General features: G+C 39.7%; 1 protein-coding gene across 4 annotated transcripts in view; it reads right to left on the reverse strand.

Moving 5' to 3' along the window:
- LOC126088604 (glycerophosphocholine phosphodiesterase GPCPD1-like) overlaps positions 1-25,187 on the reverse strand; it is a 272,534-nt gene that overhangs the window by 36,250 nt on the left and 211,097 nt on the right. For all 4 annotated transcript variants that reach the window (XM_049906819.1, XM_049906816.1, XM_049906817.1 and 1 more), the window contains 5 exons: positions 17,471-17,608; positions 17,247-17,357; positions 16,539-16,704; positions 4,837-4,978; positions 4,436-4,661 (listed from right to left, as the gene is read on the reverse strand). In XM_049906819.1, coding sequence (XP_049762776.1) covers positions 4,436-4,661; positions 4,837-4,978; positions 16,539-16,704; positions 17,247-17,357; positions 17,471-17,608 — 783 coding nt within the window. The remainder of the gene's footprint in view (positions 1-4,435; positions 4,662-4,836; positions 4,979-16,538; positions 16,705-17,246; positions 17,358-17,470; positions 17,609-25,187) is intronic.

The following is a 25,187-nucleotide window of genomic DNA, read 5'->3' on the forward strand; positions in this document are numbered from 1 at the left end:
AAACTGTGTGTGTTAGTTCCAGTACGCCTGGCAGCTTAACAGTCTTGTTACTTCTCAGGCTAAATCCCGGGCTCCAGATCACTTCTGTTGGGTTCATATTGTAAAGGTACAGTAGCAAATGTAAAAATGCAGCATTGATATGATATGCTCGATACTGTGAAAACAGCCTCAGCCTCAGCCATCTTCATACTATGCATTAACAGTGTGACAATCAGAGCTCAATGCTAGATTGACTATACACAATTTTCGAAATAAAAACTAGATAGCTAAAGCGAGATTAAGAAAAAAGTTGATAGCTGTTAATACATTTGACTATCTTAAAGTTTCATCTAATGTAGCTTAGTAATGATATATATAATTCATAAGTAGGACCTACTTCCAAGAGCATAACACCACCAGTGTACGTGTGCTATGGCTTCTGACCAATCATTGCGTTTGTGTTTGTTTACATCAGATTTATTCTTATGATGAGCGGATTATAGTAATTTATCCACAAGTCATCCGAATGTAAATTCATAACAGTATTTGAGGTAACAATTCAATGCCTCACAATAAGCATGAATACTGATGTTTGAAAAGAACTGAGACACAAGAGAAATGTATTCATATGCATATGTTGCAGATTCCAGTAACTCAAATACACTTAAGGAAGAGCAAGTGGGAGAGTCCCACACATAATGGCATATCACAAAGAACCATAACTTTGAGCTATACAAGATTACAGCTTTGCAGAATTTAAAGCCTGTAATTACCCACACATTACTACACTAACCCACATGTTACTACATCTCCACCACTACGGCTGCAGTGCACATCTCATTCGAGTATTGTACTGTTCATTAGCTCTTGTATTTCCACTGGAGACTGCCAACCATGGATGGTGCCTCAGTTGCTGCTGCAGGAAACCAGTGGTCCCTGGCAGGTGAATACCTTTATACTGTCTTGCCCCGGCTCTGGCTGGTCCATTTAGTACAAGTTCCTAAACGATTACGTTCTGCCTTTGTTATGCTGTCATGTCATGACTCAAAGGTTGTTGATTTCTACAACAGCTTGTTGCTGCTATCGTGGCTTTCCCTCATCTCTCCAATTTGCGGGAACGGCAGATGTTACTGTCACAGGTCTCTTCTGGATGCTGCCACTCTGGGCTCACCCTCTGCACCAGTTGCTTTGTAAAAACATTCCTTTCAAGTGGTCATCAGCCTGTGAGTATGCATTTGTGCAACTCAAAGCAAGTTACGCTCCATGCCTTGCCTTGGGGCCTTCCAACCTGGTAAATATTATGTTTTGCAACAGATACGTTCCAGTAAGGGGTGCGGGGCGGAGGCTATTCTGGCCCATCATCATGCAGACAGCTATGAGCAACCTATTGCTTTTGCATCTAAAACATTCAATGCAACTCAGCAGCACTATTTGCAGGTTGAAAAAGAAGCCCCTCTGATCATTTATGCCATCAAGAAATTTCATGTATTCTTACAAGGTATGAAATTCCACTTAGTCACAGGTCATAAACCCTTAATTTCCTTGTTTCGCCTTTCAGCTGCTTTACCTAATAAAGCCGTTCATTGCCTTCAGCATTGGGCCTTAATTTTGTCAAGGTATAATTACGAGATTCATCTCCATCCTACATCGCATCATGCAAATGTCCACACAATGTCACGGGTGCCCGCGGGGCCCGATCTGCTGTTTGATCAAGAAGATCTGTTGTTTTCAACTTGACACAGAAGCACGACAGGCTTTAGGTGGTTTTCCCACTGCCAGCACCACAATCATATCAACATAGCTGCAGGCCTGGTGCTTAAACAAGTCCACACGATAGGATAGGGCCTGACCACCCACCGGGCTAGACATCTGACCTGTTGCAGAACTACTACGCTTTCGGTCATCATCTTTCCCTGTTGGATGGTGTCATTCTCTTTATAACAAAGGGGTACTTCCCAGGTTACGATTTCCGCACATCTCAGAGAGGTTCTCATCCCGTTAAGTCAAAGTCATTAGGGAGCCTACCACAATAAGCAATCGGCATGTGTTCTTGCCTGGTATTCACTGTGAGATGGAGTGCCTGGTCACGGCCTGCTACCAGTGCACTTTTTGCCCCCCTTGGCCAGTGCCCACACTACCTTGGGAATGAATCCATGTAGATTTTGCTGGACGTTTTTTGGACACTTTTTGGCTGTTGATTGTAGACATATTTTCCAGGTTTCATTACATTGTTTGCAGTCCATCTACCACAGATGAAGCGACGATCAAGGCATTGTCAGTGATTTTTTTTTCTACTGAACACCTGCCCTGTACAGTGGTTTTGAAAAATGGTCCCCAACTTGTGGCTCAATCCATAAAGGAGTTTTGCTCCACAATGGCCTCCACCACATTAGTGATGCCTTCCCTGCTGCTGCCAACCCTTCTTATGTTGTCTCCAGATGCCAAGGCTCCCCAGTTCCTGGCACCCAGTTCCACATCTGACATTAATATGCCTTCTGCCTATGAGGAGCAAGAGTCCTCTGCCTGGTCTCCAGGATGAGGAGGAAGAAGTGCATGTCCATGCTCATGCCAGTTCTGCCCCTATGGGCATGTCTTCACGTATCGATAACTGTTTGCACTCAGAATGAATGCATCCGACACCATGGGCATGTCAACCATCAGAATGTTGCAAAGGAGACAGCACCTTGGTGCTCTTCTCCCAAAGGAGGGAGGAGCGCAGTAATCCACACATTATTACACCTCCGCTGCTACAGCTGCATAGCGCACCTCATTCCAGTAGGGTACTGTTCGGCAGCTCCAGGAACTCCACCAGAGCCCACTGACTGGATGGCGCCTCAGTTGCTTTTGGAAGGATAACAGCAGCTGCTGGCATGAAAATACCCTTTATACTGCTTACACTGCCTCTGGCTGGTCTGTCTTGTACAAGTTACCAAACGATTATGTTCCATCTTTGTTACGCTGTCAATGCTGTCAAGGTTGTTGGTTTCTTATAACCACATTTCTTATTGTGTTCAGAGTTAGAACAAATCCCACAAATCATGCTACACATGTAAAGTACTGCACGTTGTTAATGCAGGAAATAAAAACACAATATTATCTATCATTGCAAATGAGGCACAGTTTGGCCTAAAGTGCTACTTTAATTCACAACATTACTTCACACTCAGCATTGGCCAGTCAGAAGCACACAAACCATATTGTAGCTACTGCTGCAGAACTCAAAAGACTGGTATGTGGTGTACTGAGTCAGCAACGAGAACCAATGGAGACCAATTACATTTGAAAACATAGGTAACGTTAGGTGTTACATTGCTAATGTCTCTGAGTGGTTCACACATCAACTGATACCACACAGTATACATCCTTCAAAGCAGAGCCTATTTCTTTTACACCTTACAGTAGACTCTAAAGATCTATGGCCCCCATTGTCTTCCAATACAGCCAGTGGTGATGTTTGTTTGTACAGTAATCTAATGGGCAATGTGTAAACAAGAATCTATGCAGTACTGACATACTGAAAGATAAATTGTTTACCTTCTCAAACTCATCAGTGAACATATTTCTTGAAACTAAGACAGGAGGAATGAAGATTATGGCATACAGTTCTGTTGTGGTCAGGGGCAAGACAAGCTGTGAATGAACAAAGGTAGGGCAATAAACTGGCCATAGCCTTTTTAGTGTATCTACTGCAGTATTTACCATTAATGAGGTGACTATATGAAGTCTAAATGTGGGCAACTAATTGACTTTTAACCCATTTTCTTCCTAATTTAAGGAAAACATCTTAACCATTGCACTATACTGTTCAGTGCTTCATACTAGGACGAAAACACAGTTGTAGAATGGTACTAAGTCATTCCTAAAATGATATTAATAGTGCAAAGACTTGCTGTGAAAAATTCAACACTATAAAAGGAAATTATACCAGAATTACAAGTACTCAAAATAATACTTTTGTGTATTCACTGTCAGGGTGAATGTATTTTCAGAAAATCCTTCTATGCTTAAACAGGACAGGTTCACAATGCAGATGTAACCGGCAACTCACATTTCACTCTATATTTGACAGTAGCTGTATTTTCACAAACAACTCCATCATTATTAATCCTAAGTGTATTGGTAGCTTGATGAAAATAATTAACTGTATAAAATGAGGTGCTGTTAGTAAGCATGGAATAAAGTACATGCAGACAGAGGAAGGAGGCTGTTTTAAACATACTAGAGTCATATTTACAAAAATGAAATAAAAATTTTCTGGAACTGATTACTAAATCTCACAGTACATGCAAAGAATCTACTAAACAGCTATTTCATTACATTACACTAACTTAACCAAATATAAATGTATGGTTAAATAATAAAAATTCAGAACACCTTAGTTACATAAGGTATAACTCTGACAACACCAAACTGCCTGAACTACATGATCCCCGAATGTCGATTAAATTTCGTCTACCTTTAGCATACGGAGCTGCTCCAAAGTAAGATCTTTAACTGGTAACTGAAGCATATCATGCTGTTCCAAATGCTTCTTCTTTTTCATTGCAATACAGACATGGAAGTCATGGTAGATTACTGGAACACCATCTTTTGTTAACTGCACATCAAACTCAACAAAATCAGCTCCATGTGATGCAGCAGTCTTCAGTGACGCTATTGTATTCTCACGGATATCAGCACAGCTGTAGCAAAAAGGCAATACAGATGATTGTGTCATATATATCTCTCTCTCTCTCTCTCTCTCTCTCTCTCTCTCTCTCTCTCTCTCTCTCTCACACACACACACACACACACACACACACACACACACACACACACACACACACACAGTGTGAAGGACTATTACCAATGACTTACGTCTGCATTTCTAATTTAAATGATGTTCCAAGTCCTCGATGACCAACATCCAAGCCTAACCAGGACTTCTTCCAGAAACGAGAGTATGAAACACTCATGTTACAGTCATACTGCTTGATTGGTTCCACAACGAGGAAGTCAACTGGAAAAAAAAGGAACATAATATGTTACTCTTTATAAGGAGCCTAAACAATGTTCTTGACTATAATCTAATAATAACAACAACAACACACTTTTGGTAAATAGTACATTATTCCATACTGAAAGCAAACAGCAATGTCCCCTGAATACTTTACACTATCTCCACTGGAACTAAGATCTCCATAAATACAACTGACTGGCAAAGTTTACAGGATAATGTCTCAATGACAAGGAAGTTTCAAGCAATCAGCCACAAGCGCAAACGGAGTTGTATGGGGAAGCAAATATGCCACCGTCACTTTCAAGAGTCCATCAAAGCAGTTTACGAAACCACAGACAAAAATCTCAAATGGATGGGTATTTACTGTAACACAAATGCTGACTACAGTATTACATCTACTGAACTGATCTCTGGCTTAAAAAGTTGTCTCTCCTGGTAATCATGAACATGCAACACTGAATAGTCTTCTGTTTATAAACACATTTTGCATGCACAGTTCCTGTGTATCATTAAATCATACCAAGTAATACACAATGATTGTAATATTTGTGTTTCAGAGAGGGGAATCTCCATTTCAAAAGCTATCATGTTCCAGCTTTATTTTCTGAGTTAAGGGCTCTGAGAAGGTCCTCTAACACTGTTCTTGTCCAACTTTCCTATCAATGTGGAATTTCCTTCTACCTTGATGAAGTCTACTAGAAGCAGTAGCATTGACATATACATTCTTGAAGGTAATAACAAGACGAATCAATACCTTCTTTCTAAAGAGCTCCTCTGTGCAGATTTTGTTGCAACTGAATCATAAGCGCTCTCAAAATCAATGAATCCCAGACAAAGTGGTAATTCATGCTAATCATTTCATTATATGATTTTGCTCACAACTTGCAAATAATTAACTGTGCTATGTCAACTTCTAGCCCAGCATGGTCCTCTGCCTGATTAAAATTCAGTGTTTTTTCTATGGCATTGGTAGTAAGGTTAGTGAATATCTTTTATATTATAGGAGGAGACAAGTACATCTTGTCTCTCTTGTTCCTTGAGAAGCAGAACAATTACAATATTGTTCCAGTTTTGGGGAATTATCTTCCAACACAGTCATTCTCTAAAAAATTTTTGCAAGTGCCTTTTGTATTACTTTTCCTCTATTTTTAATCATTTCTGCTGTTGCACCATTTCCAGATGAACGCCCTCTCTTCATGCCTCAAATGGTTTTATAACCTCATCTGGAACTACTTCCAGAATGTCATTACTTTCATTATTAACTGTGTGTTCTAGTCATGTCCTGAAATATACAATTCCTTAAAAGAACTCTAAAATTCACATAGAGAGTTCCCTCTGGTGTTAATTAGTGTGTGGTCTGTCGTCTTAACATATGAAATATTATCTCCATGCAATCTGTATTTATTTCCTTCACACATGTATTGTTTTAATTTGTTTCTTTTGCCAAATTTTCACTGTTTTTCTCCCACCCTCTTGAAGACATTCCTGAATTTTGTTTACTTCAGCATATCCTACCCTTTTCCTATAATTTGCGTTCAATGAATTCGAAAGTAAAGTTCTATGTACTGACTTGGCAGAAAATCCTAAGAAATTTTGGTATTATGTCAAAGCGGTGGGTGGATCAAAACAAAATGTCCAGACACTCTGTGACCAAAATGGTACTGAAACAGAGGATGACAGACTAATGGCCAAAATACTAAATGTCTTTTTCCAAAGCTGTTTCACAAAGGAAGACTGCACTGTAGTTCCTTCTCTAAATTGTCGTACAGATGACAAAATGGTAGATATCGAAATAGACGACAGAGGGATAGAGAAACAATTAAAATCGCTCAAAAGAGGAAAGGCCGCTGGACCTGATGGGATACCAGTTCGATTTTACACAGGAACTTGCCCCCCTTCTTGCAGCGGTGTACCGTAGATCTCTAGAAGAGCGTAGCATTCCAAAGGATTGGAAAAGGGCACAGGTCATCCCCGTTTTCATGAAGGGACATTGAACAGATGTGCAGAACTATAGACCTATATCTCTAACATCGATCAGTTGTAGAATTTTGGAACATGTATTATGTTCAAGTACAATGACTTCCGAAGTAAGAGTGATTTCAGGTGTGCCGCAGGGGAGTGTCATAGGACCGTTGCTATTCACAATATACATAAATGACCTGGTGGATGACATCGGAAGTTCACTGAGGCTTTTTGCAGATGATGCTGTGGTGTATCGAGAGGTTGTAACAATGGAAAATTGTACTGAAATGCAGGAGGATCTGCAGCGAATTGACGCATGGTGCAGGGAATGGCAATTGAATCTCAATGTAGACAAGTGTAATGTGCGGTGAATACATAGAAAGATAGATCCCTTATCATTTAGCTACAAAATAGCAGGTCAGCAACTGGAAGCAGTTAATACCATAAATTATCTGGGAGTACGCATTAGGAGTGATTTAAAATGGAATGATGATATAAAGTTGATCGTCGGTAAAGCAGATGCCAGACTGAGATTCATTGGAAGAATTCTAAGGAAATGCAATCCGAAAACAAAGGAAGTAGGTCACAGTACGCTTGTTCGCCCACTGCTTGAATACTGCTCAGCAGTGTGGGATCCGTACCAGATAGGGTTGATAGAAGAGATAGAGAAGATCCAATGAAGAGCAGCGCGCTTCATTACAGGATCATTTAGTAATCGCGAAAGCTTTATGGAGATGATAGATAAACTCCAGTGGAAGACTCTGCAGGAGAGACGCTCAGTAGCTCGGTACGGGCTTTTGTTAAAGTTTCGAGAACATATCTTCACCGAAGAGTCAAGCAGTATATTGCTCCCTCCTACGTATATCTCGTGAAGAGACCATGAGGATAAAATCAGAGAGATTAGAGCCCACACAGACGCGATAGAGGTACTCAGGGTACCCTCCGCCGCACACCGTCAGGTGGCTTGCGGAGTATGGATACTCTTGCCTTCTCTTTATAGTTACTGGCTTTTATTTGAGATTTTCTTTTCTTTTGTCACCTTCATACCTGCCATATATTTTCCTCTTTGTTAATACCATTCTAAATGATACTTACTCCTTTCTGAGTATGCAGAACCATTTTACAATGTGCTGAAGTTTTTATCTAATCCATTATACATCCCTAGCCTTAAAGAAATTCTCACGACAAGGAAATGCTCATAACATTTGAGCATGCTGAGTGGATGCTGAGTGTTTCTACAAACTTCTATATCTATCTTTACATTTTACATGAAAAATGTTGTTACTAGCAAATTCTACGATTTTATCACTTTTTGTCATTCTACTATCATATCCAAAACTGCCCATGAATAATTGATCTTTACTTTATTCAACACCTCTTTCCACTTCCTAAACTTCTATAATTTATTGTTCCCCTCCTCCACATACATGCAAAAAAAAAAAAAAAAAAAAAAAAAAAAAAAAAAAAAAAAATGTCAGGTTCCTAATGTAGACATGCTTATTTTTGTAGCATCACCTCGAATACCTAAGGGTGGGCACAGAAATAGCGAGGCATGCCCCACAGTCTACTCCCAATGTTCTTCCTTCACCCACCCACAGCAATACAGCCTCCAACAATCCTACCCCAGATACAACAGCCTGACAAGGTCTTAACGTTATGGTGAGTCATGTAAAGTCTAAGCCTCTGCAGTGTTATGTTCCCAGTGGTCTTCAGCCAGGCACAAGCTCTTTTAAATCTCAGAATCAGGGTTCAATATAACTAGTTCACATGCTTATCTCATGCTATCTGGGACCCTGCAGCTATACTGTCATTCAGCTGTCAGTCTCTGTAACCCACAACTTATTTTGTGGAATGGATTGTTTAACAACCCATCTATATTTGCTTCTCTGCAGAATTATGAAAGTCATAAACAATGTTGCCTTATGGATATGAACTGGGTTGTTTCCCTTAATCCCCACTAAGATACAATTAAGAATTTTCCTGTAGAGTCATCTGTTTCAGCCATTATAATTATACTTAGGACTATTTTTTGAGAGATATTGGTTACTACAAGGGACATAAAGCATATTATAGTTGCAAATCTTATGTTTAAAGAGGTTGTTCTAGAGTTAACTCAAGATATGTTTTAAAAAGTGTTTATGCAACAAAAATAACTGGGATGTAAATGCAAATGATCTCATATTCAAGATACCGCACTGAGCTTTGCTACAAGTTCTTAATAAACATCACTATCATTATATGACTATCTATCTTAATCTCCACATAAGAGGGTAGATGAAAAGAATATCGAGACAAGTGATGAAAATTAAAATGATGGGATGAAGTGTATGAAAGTCAATATTTGCAGCTAACGGAATAGCCAATATGTAGCAGCAAAATGGAAAACAAAGAGGTAATGAAAAACACAGTGTACATATGACCACATTCAAAAGCAAAATAACGAAAGTGAACAGAAACACGTTAATTAACAACACAGTGGAAAATGCGCACTTTTAGAGAGATGTGCAATGATGAAGTTTTTTGTTAGAGAATGTTTGGTGCCAATCAAAATTGATTCAAGATTTTTAAATATGTATGATGAGTTTCCTCCTCCAGTTTCAATCATGGATAAACAGGCTGCCAAAATTAGATGAGACCATGGAAGTATCCAAAATTATCGGTGTGAAGGATGTCAAACAGGAATTGTAGAAAAAATGCATGATTATTATCTTGGAAGCTTGGTGTACGAATGTATGTGAAATGCCAAGTATGTAGGAATTTCAAAAGAACACATCAGCTACATTTTGCACGAAGAATTGCACACAAAAGCTTTGTGCAATACAGGTGTATCGATGAACAAAATTATACTACAAACCAATAGTCAATGGACTCTCAGACCAAGACAGGTAGTTAAAGTTCTTTTCTTACACAGAGTTTAATAAAATACCATCAAACTTCTGTCCAATTTCACTGTTGCCAGCATTTCATGAAAATTTTATAAAATGTTATATACAAGCAGCTTCTTAAACATCTGGCTACAAATAATATATTGCCACGATCACAATTTGGATTCCCAAAATTCTCCTATATTGAAAAGGCTATTTACACACAGAAGCAGACTATGCTTGATTTATTAAGACAAGAAACTGGAAGCTACTGGTATAGTCTGTGATATATCAAAGGAATTAACTGGTTAAATCGTAATAGCCTTTTAAGTAAATTAGAATATTATAGTGTAACAGGAAATGTTGCATAATGGTTCAAATCTCATCTCTTTGGTAGGAACGAAGAGCTGTCAATATGAAAGAGACCTGTATTAAGCTATTAATCATCATGCAACTGTGAACTAATGAAATGTGGTGTCTCACAATGTTTCATCGTAGGACCTTTACTTTTACTTGTTATGTATTAATTACCTTTCATTACTAACATTACCAAATGCCACATTTCTTTTGTTTGCAGATGTTACAAACATTGCAATAAATAACAAATCAAGTGTAGTTTAGAAAGATCAAATAATGAAATTTTCATGGACACTGTTAAATGGTTCCTACACTCTTCTTTGTTACCTAACTTTGAAAAGACATACTATGCACAGTTCATAACTTTTAAGATGTTTCCCCCCAGTATATGTCTAAAATATGATCACAAGCAGATAAACAGCAGCTCACCATCATCAATACAAAAATCTAAGCAGTGATGTCATTAGCGAGGATGATCAAGCTACTGATGTTTGGAATGAGAAAGTTAAGTCTATTAATTGGCTATCTTCAAAAAGGTACAACAATGGCTGGGAATATTATTCTGACTTTAGAAGGCAGTTCTGGTTTACAGAAGAAAGAAAATCAGAAAATCAGCTTTTGCCAAGACAACACACCAGCCCACAAAAAGTCTTGGCAATGAGAACAATGGGCAGCCTGAGCTATAATGTGTTAGAACATAGGCCCTATTCCCCAGATGTCTCCCTCACACTACTATATCTTACAAAAACTGAAAATATTCCTTGTTAGCCACAGTTTTTCGTCTCACCAGGAAGCAATTGCAACTGTAGATGATGATGTGATGATGAATATGTGGATGAGATTTACAAACTAATTAGGGGAATACTGTGATTACTGTTAAAACTGGTGAGCACAACAATCCTACTGGCTTATCACAATAAGGATACACTGGTGTGTGTGTGTGGGGGGGGGGGGGGGGGGTTAGCTGTGATATGATAAAAGAAAGGGGGCAGTTAGACTGAAGTTTTGGGGGAAGGGTGGAGTGTTGGTGAGGACAGTCGTCAGACCTACGGATAATGAATGCTTGGTATCAAATATCCAAAAGAAGATAGCACATACAGAAAGTCCCACAGAACAATAGCCAACATCCAACAGATGTTACCCTTACCCCCTCCCCTCCCCACAGATTTACAAATTACCCCTTTCCCAGGCAAAAAAACAACTTCCGTGATTATTATGAGCAGATGTCAATTCAAACCACAACCTATTTTTGATTGGTGTGGACAAGACAAAGTTGTTACTTGCAAAGTAAAAATTGAAACACACTGACAAAAAAATCTCAACACCTAAATTAATTAATGCAGAGTAATGAAATTTCAGGAATACATTTGTCTATGTAACACATGTAAGTGATTCACATAGCATAGTAAGTGTGAGATAAGTCATTGAAAATGTGAAATGCTGTTACAGTAATAACCGGTGAAACTGCCAAAATGTTGGATGCAAGGATACAAACCTGTATGAATTGTGTTGTACAAGTGCTGGGTGACAGTTTTTAGAATGGAATTCCAAGCCTGTTGCATTTGGTCAGTCAAAATAGGGATGGGTAATGCTGTTTGTGGATGACACTGGAGTTGTCATCCGATGATGTCCCACATGTGTTGAAGTGGAGACATCCGGTGATCGAGCAGTCCAAGGAAACACACAGCATGTTGGGTCACAACAGCAGTATGTGGGTGAGTGTTATCATGCTGGAAAACACCTTCTGTAGTGGTGTTCACGAATAGCACCACAACAGATTGAATCACCAGACTGACATACACATTTGCAGTCAGGGTGCTCCTGGTGTCATGTGAAATCACACCCCAGACCATAACTCCAGGAATAGGTCTGTTATGTATAGTGCACACACACAGATTGGGTGCAGGTCCTCAACTGGCCGCCTCCTAAATGAAACACAGCCAGCACTGGCATCGAGACAGAGCCACCTTTCACCAGTGAAAGCAACAGACACCCACCCTGCCCTCTAATGAGCTCTCACTTAACACCACTGAAGTCGCAAATGGTGGAGGTTTAGGATCAGTGGAATGCATGCTAAATGCACACTACAGGCCACCTGGCTCAGAGTTGTCCTTGAACTAACCAATTTGTAACAGTTCGTTGTGTCACTGTGGTGCCAACTGCTTCTTGAATTGCTACTGCAGATGCAGTATGATGTGACACAGCCATATGCCGAACATAATGGTTTTCCCTCTGATAGTGCCACGTGGCCGTCTACTGTACATTATCGTGACCATCGCTGCCGCAATCACGTATAGTGGCCACTTCCCCGCCAAGCCTTTCTGCAACATTGCAGAAGGAACATCCAGCTTCTTGTATCCCTATTACACGGTCTCATTCCAACTCGGCGAGGCATTGAGTGCATTCTCGGCTAACATCATTTCACTATATCCAATCTCAATGGTAACTCACACTCACAACCGTTACAGCGTGGATGTAAAACAAACCTGATTTGCGTCCTCATAGTGGCACAACCAGCACCACTCTTATGTGACTGGTGCAAAGTTTGAACAGACATAATCTTTCAGAGGTAGAAACAAACCTACCAACTTCCATTTATGTTGCACAACTCCTCCTTGGTGTTGTGATTTTTTTTTCCATCAGCATAGTTCGCAACTACAAGGAAGGAGGTGCACCTTTCAAACTACAAAGAAATTGAAGATACTTTCAAAACACAATAATGTCATAGTATGAATATCAATAAAAATCAAGGAAGCAGCCTTAAGAACTTTAAAAGAGTCTGCTGGGAAAGTAGAGTGTGAGATAGTTAAGAAGGAAGGGATCACAAGGATAAGATGGAACCAATGTCAAATAATACACATGTATGAATGATAATCATTTGAGGGGAAACTTCAGATCCAACAACTAAAAAAAGCTTCTGCTTCATTATTATGTACAAGACCTATATGAATTGAACTTGTATAGACAAGTATAACGAAGTAGAAATAGAAGAATGTGACAGGGCCGGGTGTGCCCCAAACATCACAAAAGCAGAAGCTGAGACATCCATAGCAGATTTCAGGAAAGGAAAGCAGTGGGCAGTTATTGCATACCACACGATTTGTGAAAGTTTTTACGAGAAAATGTAATAGAGAGATTGTCTTTGCCCATAAACATTGTTTTCTTAAGCTACCTGAACAAACGAAAGCTATGTGAAGTAGTGCTATGATTTATGGCGTTGTATTAGTACCGTACAGTACAGTACAGGAGTGGCATGAGTTTACCATTGATAAAATACTCAAAAAGGTTTCACTAATGCTTTTAAAACTATCAACTATGGATATAAATATATTATCACACAACAGCTATTCATTCTAAGGCTACGTCAAGTGGACAACAAACTCTTAACAATTAGAACTATAAAGCTGCCCATATCATTCAATTATCAATTTAGGTAAATGTCTTTAAAATGGCAACAAAGCAATTTGCTATCAAGTAAGTAATATTGAGCTCTGCACTTTAGATCATAATATGGATCCAAACAATGTGTCAGAACAATTCTGCTAAATGAAAAATATAAAAAGTTAATTTTAATGTAACACTTATCTTCTTGCTAATATCATCCTACATTGCGTAATTTTGAACTTTCCACATATGTTCTATGACAAAAATAAAAAGAGACAATAAGCTGTCTTAGTGAAAATATAAACACTTGTAAATTAACATACTTGAAGTTTCATGTTACCTTCCATTCAGAAGGCTGTTGCACACAGCGACTGTTATATTCACTTGTAAATAATAGATTTCAGCTAGAAACTAGCCATTCTCAATGCACTATCATTTTTGATCAATGCATGTAATACCTGTTGGTCGGGCTTCATCCACAGTTCATTGAATACTGGTTGGTATTGATAGTATTCAATGAAATGTGGATGAAGCCTGACCAAAAGGCATTACATGCATTGATCAAAAATGATAGTGCATTGAGAATGGCTAGTTTCTAGCTGAAATCTAGATCTGCCAATAAAATTTAACAAGAATACTTGAAGTTTACTTCTTTCATCCAAAAACCGTTGAAACTGCAACTCTTAAGCTGCACTTTTTTGTATACGATTCGCGGGCATATAATTTTTGCACTTCCTGTTGATCTCATTTTTGAGACATTTGTATTCCTTTTTGCCTGCTTCATTTACTGCATTTTTATATTTTCTCCTTTCATCAATTAAATTCAATATTTCTTCTGTTACCCACGGATTTCTACTAGCCCTCATCTTTTTACCTACTTGATCCTCTGCTGCCTTCACTACTTCATCCCTCAGAGCTACCCATTCTTCTTCTTCTACTGTACTTCTTTCCCCCATTCCTGTCAATTGTTCCCTTATGCTCTCCCTGAAACTCTCTACAACCTCTGGTTTAGTCAGTTTATCCAGGTCCCATCTCCTTAAATTCCCACCTTTTAGCAGTTTCTTCAGTTTTAATCTACAGTTCATAACCAATAGATTGTGGTCAGAGTCCACATCTGCCCCTGGAAATGTCTTACAATTTAAAACCTGGTTCCTAAATCTCTTGTCTTACCATTATATACCTACTATGTTTCCTTCTCTCCCTTTTCCTACTCTTGAATTCCAGTCACCTATGACTATTAAATTTTCGTCTCCCTTCACTACCTGAATAATTTCTTTTATCTCATCATACATTTCATCAATTTCTTCATCATCTCCAGAGCTAGTTGGCATATAAAATTGTACTACTGTAGTAGGCGTGGGCTTCGTTTCTATTTTGGCCACAATAATGCGTTCACTACGCTGTTTGTAGTAGCTTACCCGCACTACTATTTTTTTTATTCATTATTGTGGTTGCACCTACGGTACAGCCATCTGTATCGCTGAGGCACGCAAGCCTCCCCACCAACAGCAAGGTCCATGGTTCACGGTTCACGGGAGGGGGGGGGGGGGGGGATAGGGGTGAGGGAGTAACAAAACTGATTAGAAAGACAGGTCTAGGACACCAAACTATAAAGGGATACAACAAGCTCAACATATTCCGAGCTTCTCACCTTGACAAGCTGGCAAAATAGTCACAGATATACAATGTGAAACTGATTTTCTAATTTCTCACAGGTATGGTATCAGGCTAAGCTACAGGGCTGAATAATTCAAATTTGTTTATGAAATCTGAAGAATCTTGAGTCTGCCATTTAACAAAAGTTGCAGACCGAAAATATGTGCCACTAATCTAAGTACAGATCTGATGTTGACAGTAACACTTTCATTTGTGGGAAGAAACAGTTGCTTATACATTAGTAAGGGTTTAAAAAATTACAATAAGTGTACAAGATAGCCATACTACAGCAGTAGCTTACCATTGGTGAATTTACAGGGTTATTACAAATGATCGAAGTGATTTCACAGCTCTACAATAACTTTATGATTTGAGATATTTTCAAAATGATTTGCACACACGTACAAAAACTCAAAAAGTTTTTTTAGAAATTCACAAATGTTCGATATGTGCCCCTTTAGTGATTTGGCAGACATCAAGCCGATAATCAAGTTCCTTCCACACTCGGCGCAGCATGTCCCCATCAATGAGTTCGAAAGCATTGTTGATGCGAGCTCACAGTTCTGGCACGTTTCTTGGTAGAGGAGGTTTAAACACTGAATCTTTCACATAACCCCACAGAAAGAAATCGCATGGGGTTAAGTCGGGAGAGCGTGGAGGCTATGACATCAATTGCTGATCATGATCTCCACCACAACTGATCCATCGGTTTTCCAATCTCCTGTTTAAGAAATGCCGAACATCATGATGGAAGTTCGGTGGAGCACCATCCTGTTGAAAGATGAAGTCGGCGCTGTCGGTCTCCAGTTGTGGCATGAGCCAATTTTCCGCAGGCTACGCGTGAAACTTGCACGCACGCATTCAACCGTTTCTTCGCTCACTGCAGGCCGACCCATTGATTTCCCCTTACAGAGGCATCCAGAAGCTTTAAACTGCGCATACCATCGCCGAATGGAGTTAGCAGTTGGCGGATCTTTGTTGAACTTTGTCCTGAAGTGTCGTTGCACTGTGATGACTGACTGATGTGAGTGCATTTCAAGCACGACATACGCTTTCTTGGCTCCTGTCGCCATTTTGTCTCACTGCGCTCTCGAGCACTCTGACGGCAGAAACCTGAAGTGCGGCTTCAGCCGAACAAAACTTTATGAGTTTTTCTACATATCTGAAGTGTGTCGTGACCATATGTCAATGAATGGAGCTACAGTGAATTTATGAAATCGCTTCAATCATTTGTAATAGCCCTGTACTATCTGTTATCCACCACTTTAACTATTAGTCAATATGTTCTACTTTCATGTTGTCAGCAACAACAATTTTACATTAATAATAACACAAACCTTTTAATTCACCAACTGGGCGCCGATTAGCATCAGTTAGTGGAACAACAGCACGCCCTTCACTTCTCAACAAAACATTTGGCAGAATATAACCAAATCCTATATGCATTGGTGGTTCTCCATCGACGGGCAATGACATGTGTGCAAAAACATCTACCAAGTATGCCTGAAAATAATTTACATGCTCATTCAGAAGGACACGACAACAGAAAAATGAACAGATTCATAATGGAACAAAACTTGAAATACTGTGAAACAGCTACCACCTCAAGAAAATGCATGACCACAGAAAATGTGTATTGCAAACTGACTGAACTTTTTCCTTGTCAGATCAACTATAAATTGCGTAGGTATATTTCAGATCAGAATTTAATTACTTTATGAGTGAATAATTTCACCACACATTAACACTACACGTTAAGTTGTAATATGTGCAAATATGCTACCTACATCTGTTACAACAACCTAAAGTCCTTCAAACTTTAAACTGCATTAAAAGCCACAATAACTTACAGTAAAAATGATACACAGAAAAATTTCATGATATTCACAGAAAAATGCAGACCACAGGACTGGACCAACAGAGGCACTACACCATGTGGCCACGTCAGAAGGGGTTCAAAGGTGAGATTATGGCAAGAGATTCAATGTCTGGTATTAGTGCAAACAAATGTCATACACAAATAACATTAGGTAACTGATATTTACCACATCTTTTGGATTGTGAACGTTTATGCTAAAAATTACAAATTCTTCAGGATTGTATGCTCGTCCAAACTGCTCCTGGAGCTTGAATTCATATTCAGTTTCATTCATAACCTGCAAAACAACAAAAATACATCAGGTTAAATTATCAGTTGCACCGTTGCAAAATTGGACTTGAGATAGACAAATCATTTCCATTATGTAAGTTATAAGTGACTGCTACTAACAGCAACTTCTGTAATTGGCCATATGTTATCCTGGCCATTCTCATGTGTATCCATACTCTCATCAAGACTGTCACTGAATGATGCGGAATTTGTGACTGGTGGCATTGAAATGATTACAGGTGTGATTTTGATGTAAGCCTGAAACAAAACACATTTTCATGAAAGTATGGAAAAAACACAACACACATGCCCATGTGCTGTAATATCATCAACATATTACATGCATTTAGGAGTACACCACTGCCACATGGAGAAAAACACTTACATAACAGTAATCTGACATCCATGAATGCAATGTTAATTTAAACAAACACTTTGAGTAACTAGTCCATCTATCACCCAGAAAGTCAGGAACACTCTCACCACAGGAAAATCAAGAAGAAATACCCAGTTGATGCAGGTGATAAACAGTGAGATGTCTGCAAAGACAATGAGAAGTGGGTATATTTTCTGGCAATTGCTATTCCTGATAAAGACCATAAAATTAATTTTATCTGTAATAATTATTCAGACGAAGAAACCGACATATGAGGATAAAATTTAACAATCATAAAACTACAAATAACATTAATCAGAGCTATGTATACAACTTAAATAAGTGTCTTAGAGCAAGAGAACACCACAGCTTTACAACAGAATTAAAATAATTAATGACTACAATATGTGAAATAAGTGTGTTTGCCTTCCTAGTCTTATGGCTTCCTGTAGCCCTCGTGTTTTTTTTTTTTTTAAATCAAGACATGACGACATTCAAAACACAAATGACAGTTTAAAACTGCGTGGTTAAGCAAGAGAGACAAACAATACAGTAATTATGGCACATTCACAAAAGAAAGCACAACAACGATCTTGTACAGCAGAGAAAGCAGGTAAGGACCAATGAGATCTTCATTAGGAAATCTCAAGAATGGCTGTAATAAGCAATACATGAGAGACACACCAATGTAAAAAGGTTTATCTCTACTGAATCATTTCAAATGTCAAAGTAACAAAATTCATGCAACTTTGAGGCCAAACTAGCACTTAGAATAATATAAATACTATGACTGTAAAGTAAAACACGGTAATTTAACATAAGACAAACCAATAAAAGAATCAAGAACAGTAATATCAAGACAGTGACTATTGGCATTACTTCCTCAACCATTTTGAAATAATATATAGTAAAAAGACCACAGCAACCTAAGTTGAGAAAAGTAAGTGCAGTTTGATGATTGCAGCTGCAATCTTTGAAGTTTATATACTGTAGCTCACAAGATAATGGCCACAGGAACATAATATTACATAACACGTCATCAAAGGCAAGTGTTGCATGTATGGAGAGCTGACCCTGACACCAAATAGGAACTGAGTGAGTTTATTGTCCTAGAGGCAGAATACACTTTTAGCGTACCATATTTTTTGTAAGTTAATTATCAATATTTTAATGCATCCCATTTCAACAAATGTAATTGTTGCACTATGAACTGTAACTATCTACCTCATTCTCGCTCGCCATAAACTTGTGGGGACTCTGTCAGTGACAGCAGCTGCCACAGAGATGAAACACACTGGCTATCGACAGTGGCCTGGTCTGGAATGTCTGAGGAACTATGATTCAATGTCCTTTATGCCTGCCGTGAAATTGGACATGTATTCATCCTATGTCAATTATGGAACAAAATGCACATTACACGTTAATTGTGTTGTTACTACATATTACCATTATCCTATTTCCAGGCGACATCCACAATGGTGACCTGCTATGACTGTGTATGGGTCACTTTAAAGCTTCTGTTCCTAGTTCGAATGCTGTGTGTTGACAATGGAGCCATCTTGCCATTGTCGAGCACCAAATTCCAATGAAAAGACAGTGACTTTCAGACGGAGGCATTTAATGCTTCGCAGCAAAATATGAGGTATGTAAAAAAAGATTCCGGAACTTTATCCACAAAATTTTTCTATGCCTACCTTTTACATACTGTGTGTGGTCTCCTTCAAAATACTCTCCTCCACAATTGATACACCACTCCCAACACTGCTTCAACTTTCGGAAGCAGTCTTGACATGCCTCTCCCTCGATCACACAGAGAGCCGTCAGTAAATTTTCTTTTATCTCATCTATCATTGCAAATATTTGTTCTTTCAACGGGGATTCCAACTTTGGAATTGGGGGGGGGGGGGGGGGGAGGAGTCCGCAGAGGCCAGCTATGGAGAGCACAGAGATTTCATTTTTTGTGCATTGTCGTGCAGTACTGGAGATGAAAGTGCAGGTGCGTTATCACTGCAAAATTTGTCGATCTGCTCAGCCACTTCAGTGAACAAGCTGACACAATCTGTGATATTATTCTGGCACCCCCAGACAGTAATAAATACAACACCGTGAAGTACACACTATTTCAACGCCTTTTACAGACTCTGGAGGAACAATTAAAACTAGTCATCTATGATGGACGCCTGGACAACAAGATGCCTTCTGAACTTTGGGGTCAATTACATACACTGGTGGACATTGAATTCACGGCTGATCACACACTTTGGACTCTGGATTGTCCAGCTTCCGCCTCACGTGCAATTGGTCACTGTTTCACATGAACATGAATCACTGAAAGGCAAATTAATACTGGCAGACACAATTTTCACTATTTTGTAATATCGTCAATGCATTAATGCCACAGATAATAATGTCTCCGACCAGGACTCACAGCAGCTATGTCACGCCAATCGCCTGGGTGCAGGCAAACCAAATGGACCACACTCTACCAACACTGAGCACGGCATCAACTCTGCTCCAGGGGAAGGTGACCTTCAGCCAAACACAACATACCAACCGTCAACTACATCTTATGAATTGATATTCTTGTACAGGGATGCCTTTGCTGGTTTCATATGCAGCTCGACCACTGTCAGGCCACTGTGTGATTACCCAAAAGCTAAGTGTGATCCGCAATAAGCACACCGGACACAGCGAGAATTCGTGTCACCCCACCTTGCAATGTATCAACGAAACATCTTGCACACCACCTCTTCAACAGAGCGGCTGACCCAGCATCTTTGATGACTTACATAGACAATATTTTCTCACGGACATGGGTTCAGATGCAAGTAACTCCTCTCCCTGCACTATCTCCACTGAAAAGCAACATACCTGTCATCCAGCTCTGTGCCACAAATGTCTCCTCTATTACTGTCTACAGATGTGCATCTTTTACCAAAGATCTCGGTTTCAGGGTGTTGTTTTCATGCACCTTTCTCATTGCAGGCATCAATGAACTGGTTCTCAGGGCCGACTTCCTCCAACAATTCCCTATATCGTCATATTTAGCTTGTGGCGCACTACAACATCAAGACAGTGGTTGCTCCACTCTAGGTGTCATCAGATACAGGCCACCGCCACCATGTCAGCCTTCTACTACCTCTCTCTTGACAGGCATGCAGTATAATGCCATGAGTGACCAACATCAATGATAACTGCATGTAAAGTGTCACATGACTGGCCAACTCCAATAATGTTACTTCGAGACAAGGTTAGAGTCGTTATGCCTACAGGACGAAATTGGAAACATACAATGAGTCATTGGGTGATGTAGGATGAACACTCTACCACACATCACCACTTGGTAACACAACACCATCTGGCCTTCACCCTGAAACAACACTCCACCTGTCTGCTCCTACAGACTCCAATGTAGCATCTCAACTTGAACACTGTTCAACAGGGACACCTACCAGTGCAGCAAACATGATAACAATCCTTTTACATATAACCCAGGTTAGTAATGTTCATTCCTGTTTATTGATTCGGTGTGTTACTACGCCCAATACACAGCTGCTACAACATTTTACAGAGCGCTGTAGACAACAGGACAGTCCACAACATTACCATCGCCCAGCGTCCTCCAACTCACCACAGACTGCGTCAGTTACTGGATTACTAACAGACAAGCTCTATACAACCAAAACGCCGCTAACTACTAAAAGCTAGAATTATGTGACCTGATAGTTCATGGGTGTCCCCTATCAGGTGCATAAGAAAGATGGTACAATTAGGCTATGTGGAGACTGCATAGCCTTGAATCCCCCACACAATCTTTGATAGCTGCCCACTATCCAAACATTCAAGACTTCATTTTCTGTGTCTCAGTTAGAAAAAAGCATACCTGCAGATACTGATGGGTGAGGAGGGCATTCAAAGGATGTCAATCATCATGCCCTTCAGTTTATATGAATTTTTGTACATGCCTTACGACATCAAGAATACAGTCCAGACCTGGCAATGATTTATATCATAATACCCTGTTTAAGCTGCTTTTCTGCTATGCAAATTTGATCAACATTCTAATTTTCTCCCCTTCACGAGAAGAGCACAAGCTGCATGTCAAACATTTCTCAATGTACTTACTGACAACTGCGTTATCATCAACGACGATAAGTGACAACTTTGTCAGCCCGAATTAGTCTTCCTCAACCACCTGGTTAACACTACTGGATTCCATCCTACACCACAATGTACTGAGTTTATTAAGCAACTACATTGACCATAAGATTTCCACAAACTACATCATTTTCTCGGCATGATTAACTTTTATCACTGACACCTCCTTAGCAGTGTTGCCATACAGACACCTTTCACAGAATTTATATCTGGCAAGAACATGATCAGTAAGCACAAAATGAAGTGTATCTCACATATGTAACATAGCTTTGACAAGATTAAACACTGTCTCACACATGCCATGACTTTAGTACCCACTACCTAATGCTCATTAACAATTGCACTGGACACACGTGACTTTCCCCTCAGAGCAATTCTACAGGAAAAAGTACCGTATTTACTCGAATCTAAGCCGCACTGGAATCTAAGCCGCACCTGAAAAATTTGACTCGAAATAAAGGAAAAAAAAATTCCCGAATCTAAGCCGCACCTGAAATTTGAGACTCGAAATTCAAGGGGAGAGAACAGTTTTAGGCCGCACCTCCAAATCGAAACAAAGTTGGGTCATTGTAATATGAGACACAATTTTGGTCGAATGAATGACGATACAGCTACAGTAGTTTGGTTACAGCCGTAAGCTTAGCAGTTAAGCTTTACCACGTAGCCATTGCTTTGCGTCAGGCGCTCCGTCTGTATTTATACGGGTACCCTTCCTTTTTCACGTGCTTCGTCTGGTTTGAATCGATTGCTTATTTTGCTTTGATCTGATAAATGCCGTTTTCTTTGTTATAGGTGTTCGCGTCACTCTTAAGCTGAAAATGCATTACTGCATTGTGTCATTCATTGTTTGTCGCATTCTGATAGTGCGTGTTTACGGCCTGTCACGGCATGACTTGCTTTTGTGCGCGCTACCGCCGCGTACAATAAAAAGAAGAGAGAGGAATCGTCTCATAAGCGAAACAATGACAAGACTGCTATTTGTTGTTACTTACACTGCTACTTTCTTTGATAATGATCAACAAGAATCAAATAATAGACTGCGTATGATAGAACATGTTCTGAACGAGAGTTGGGCGAAAATTTTTCTCCGTTTGAAAATCTTTGCGGCCGCTTCTTTATTACATCAAATTCTGCACAGAAATTAGAGTCATCTTAGATTTAAAAATCTAAGTCACTTGCCGTGCTTCATTTCTGGCTGTATCACTATTAGGCATAAGAATAATACGAATATAAACATGAGACGATACGTATATTCTTCCGCGTTTGCTGTTGTCTCTAGTTTCATGGTTTATTAGGCAGACAGGATTTAAATGATACAGCAGCACACACGAAGGAATACATGGCAAAATGTTTATATTCGTATTATTCTTATGGTGAAGAGAATACTGTATGTGATTCAAATTTCATCAGGTTCATATTAGCAACCATCTCTTCTCACAGATAGGAAAAAAATCAGAACGTAGAGTTGGCCATATTGACAAACATCCCAAACAGTCTTGCCAGTCAGATTTTCGTAGTACACCGAAATTATGCTACATTCGAAGATGAACAATACGGAATTTGTATTTACTTCGTTGGATAATGAATGAAAATGCAGTGGTCGAAACTTGCGGCGGAGAAAAAAACCTCGTCTTCCACTTTTTTTAAAAAAATTATTTACTGACGCAGAGGTTTTGGCGCCAGTATTTATCTTTGTGCCTACAAAGCATGCGTGCGTAGCGCTACATAGTACATATATTCGACGGCAGAAGTGAGTTGTGGCGGCACGTACCAACATTTTTCATAACTTCCGCTTGCTTTGCACTTGATTCTAAGCCGCAGGCGGTTTTTTGGATTACGAAAACCGGAAAAAAGTGCGGCTTAGATTCGAGTAAATACGGTAGTAGGCATAAAAGAAGCTACTTCATTTTTTCTTGTAAACTGATAGATTCTCAGCACAAGTGGTCCATTCACAGTTGTGAATTGTTGGAGGTGTATGAGGCAGTCTGTCAGTTTAAAGATGATGTTGAGGGCAGACCTGTCATCATTTACACAGACCACAAACATTAGGTGGACTTGATACATAACCCTTCGAAAGATTCCCGCCCTCAATGATTCTGTCACCTAGATTATCAGTGTAATTCGCAACTGATGTCAGACATCTCCACAGAGTGGACAATGTCTTTGCAGAGTATCTGTTGAGAATAAATGCCATCTCCACAGGCAGACAACAATAAATTAGCAGAGACAAAGCTGCGAGACTGACAAATTATGGAGCTCCTTCGGGAATCTACAACCAACTTACATATAGAAGGAAGTCCTACCCCTGGATCCACCCCGCAAGTACCATAGGATGTTTCGCAAAATGAAAATTGACCTCTCGTGCCCACATCAATGAGGAAGATCATAATCGACCAACTTCACAATCATCACATCTTGGCACACACCAGCTGATGCGACTTGTCACAGGCCAATTTGCATGGCCTAATGACGAAAAGAATTGCCGAGACTGGGATCATACATGCACAGCCTGCTAGAGCAGCAAAGTTGTTGACCAAATTCACAATCTGTTACACTCTGGCATACATCCATCAACACAACTCATCAATGTCTGGTTCATACGGTCTAACATCGAAAAGAATTGCCGAGATTGGACATGTACGTGTACAGCCTGCCAGCACAGAAAAGTGGGTCATCCTGCACAGTTGCCACTCAATAATTCTGATATTCCAAAAGGTCCATTTCAACATCTCCATATTGGACTGGTAGGACCTCTTCTCAATTATGAAGACTATCGTTAAATACTCTCCGTCCGTCATCATCTCTCTGATGCGCTGGGAGGAAGCCGTTCCCCTCAAGGACATTATGACAGAGGTGACAGCAAGAACATTTGTCAACACACGGATATCATGTTTCATCTGCCCAATCTCTACAATCACTGTCCAAGAATGACAGTCTGAATTGGTCCCATTAATGAACTATCTCTGTGGTATATGATGTTACTGCAAAACAGTCTTTTGTCCCTAAAGCAACAGCCTTGTGGAACAAAGGCTCTGTACACTTAAAGTGGCCCTCATCTGTCTTGGCAGTTGCTGGACAGACCTTGGTGCTATTAGGTCCATGCACATCCCACAAAGACAATCTCCATGCCTCCCTAACAGATATCCTCTACACTGAGTCACTCACACTACCTGTAGACTTCATTCTCCAAGTACCACGACAAAGACTTAAGAACTCCTCACTCTTGTCACACGAGCCAGACAACACGTCACACAGCTCAGGAGAACACCTTGACAGGTGCACAGTTCTCCAAAAATCTCTGTT

The sequence above is a fragment of the Schistocerca cancellata genome, chromosome 6, assembly GCF_023864275.1.
Source record: "Schistocerca cancellata isolate TAMUIC-IGC-003103 chromosome 6, iqSchCanc2.1, whole genome shotgun sequence".
Lineage (NCBI taxonomy): Eukaryota > Metazoa > Arthropoda > Insecta > Orthoptera > Acrididae > Schistocerca > Schistocerca cancellata.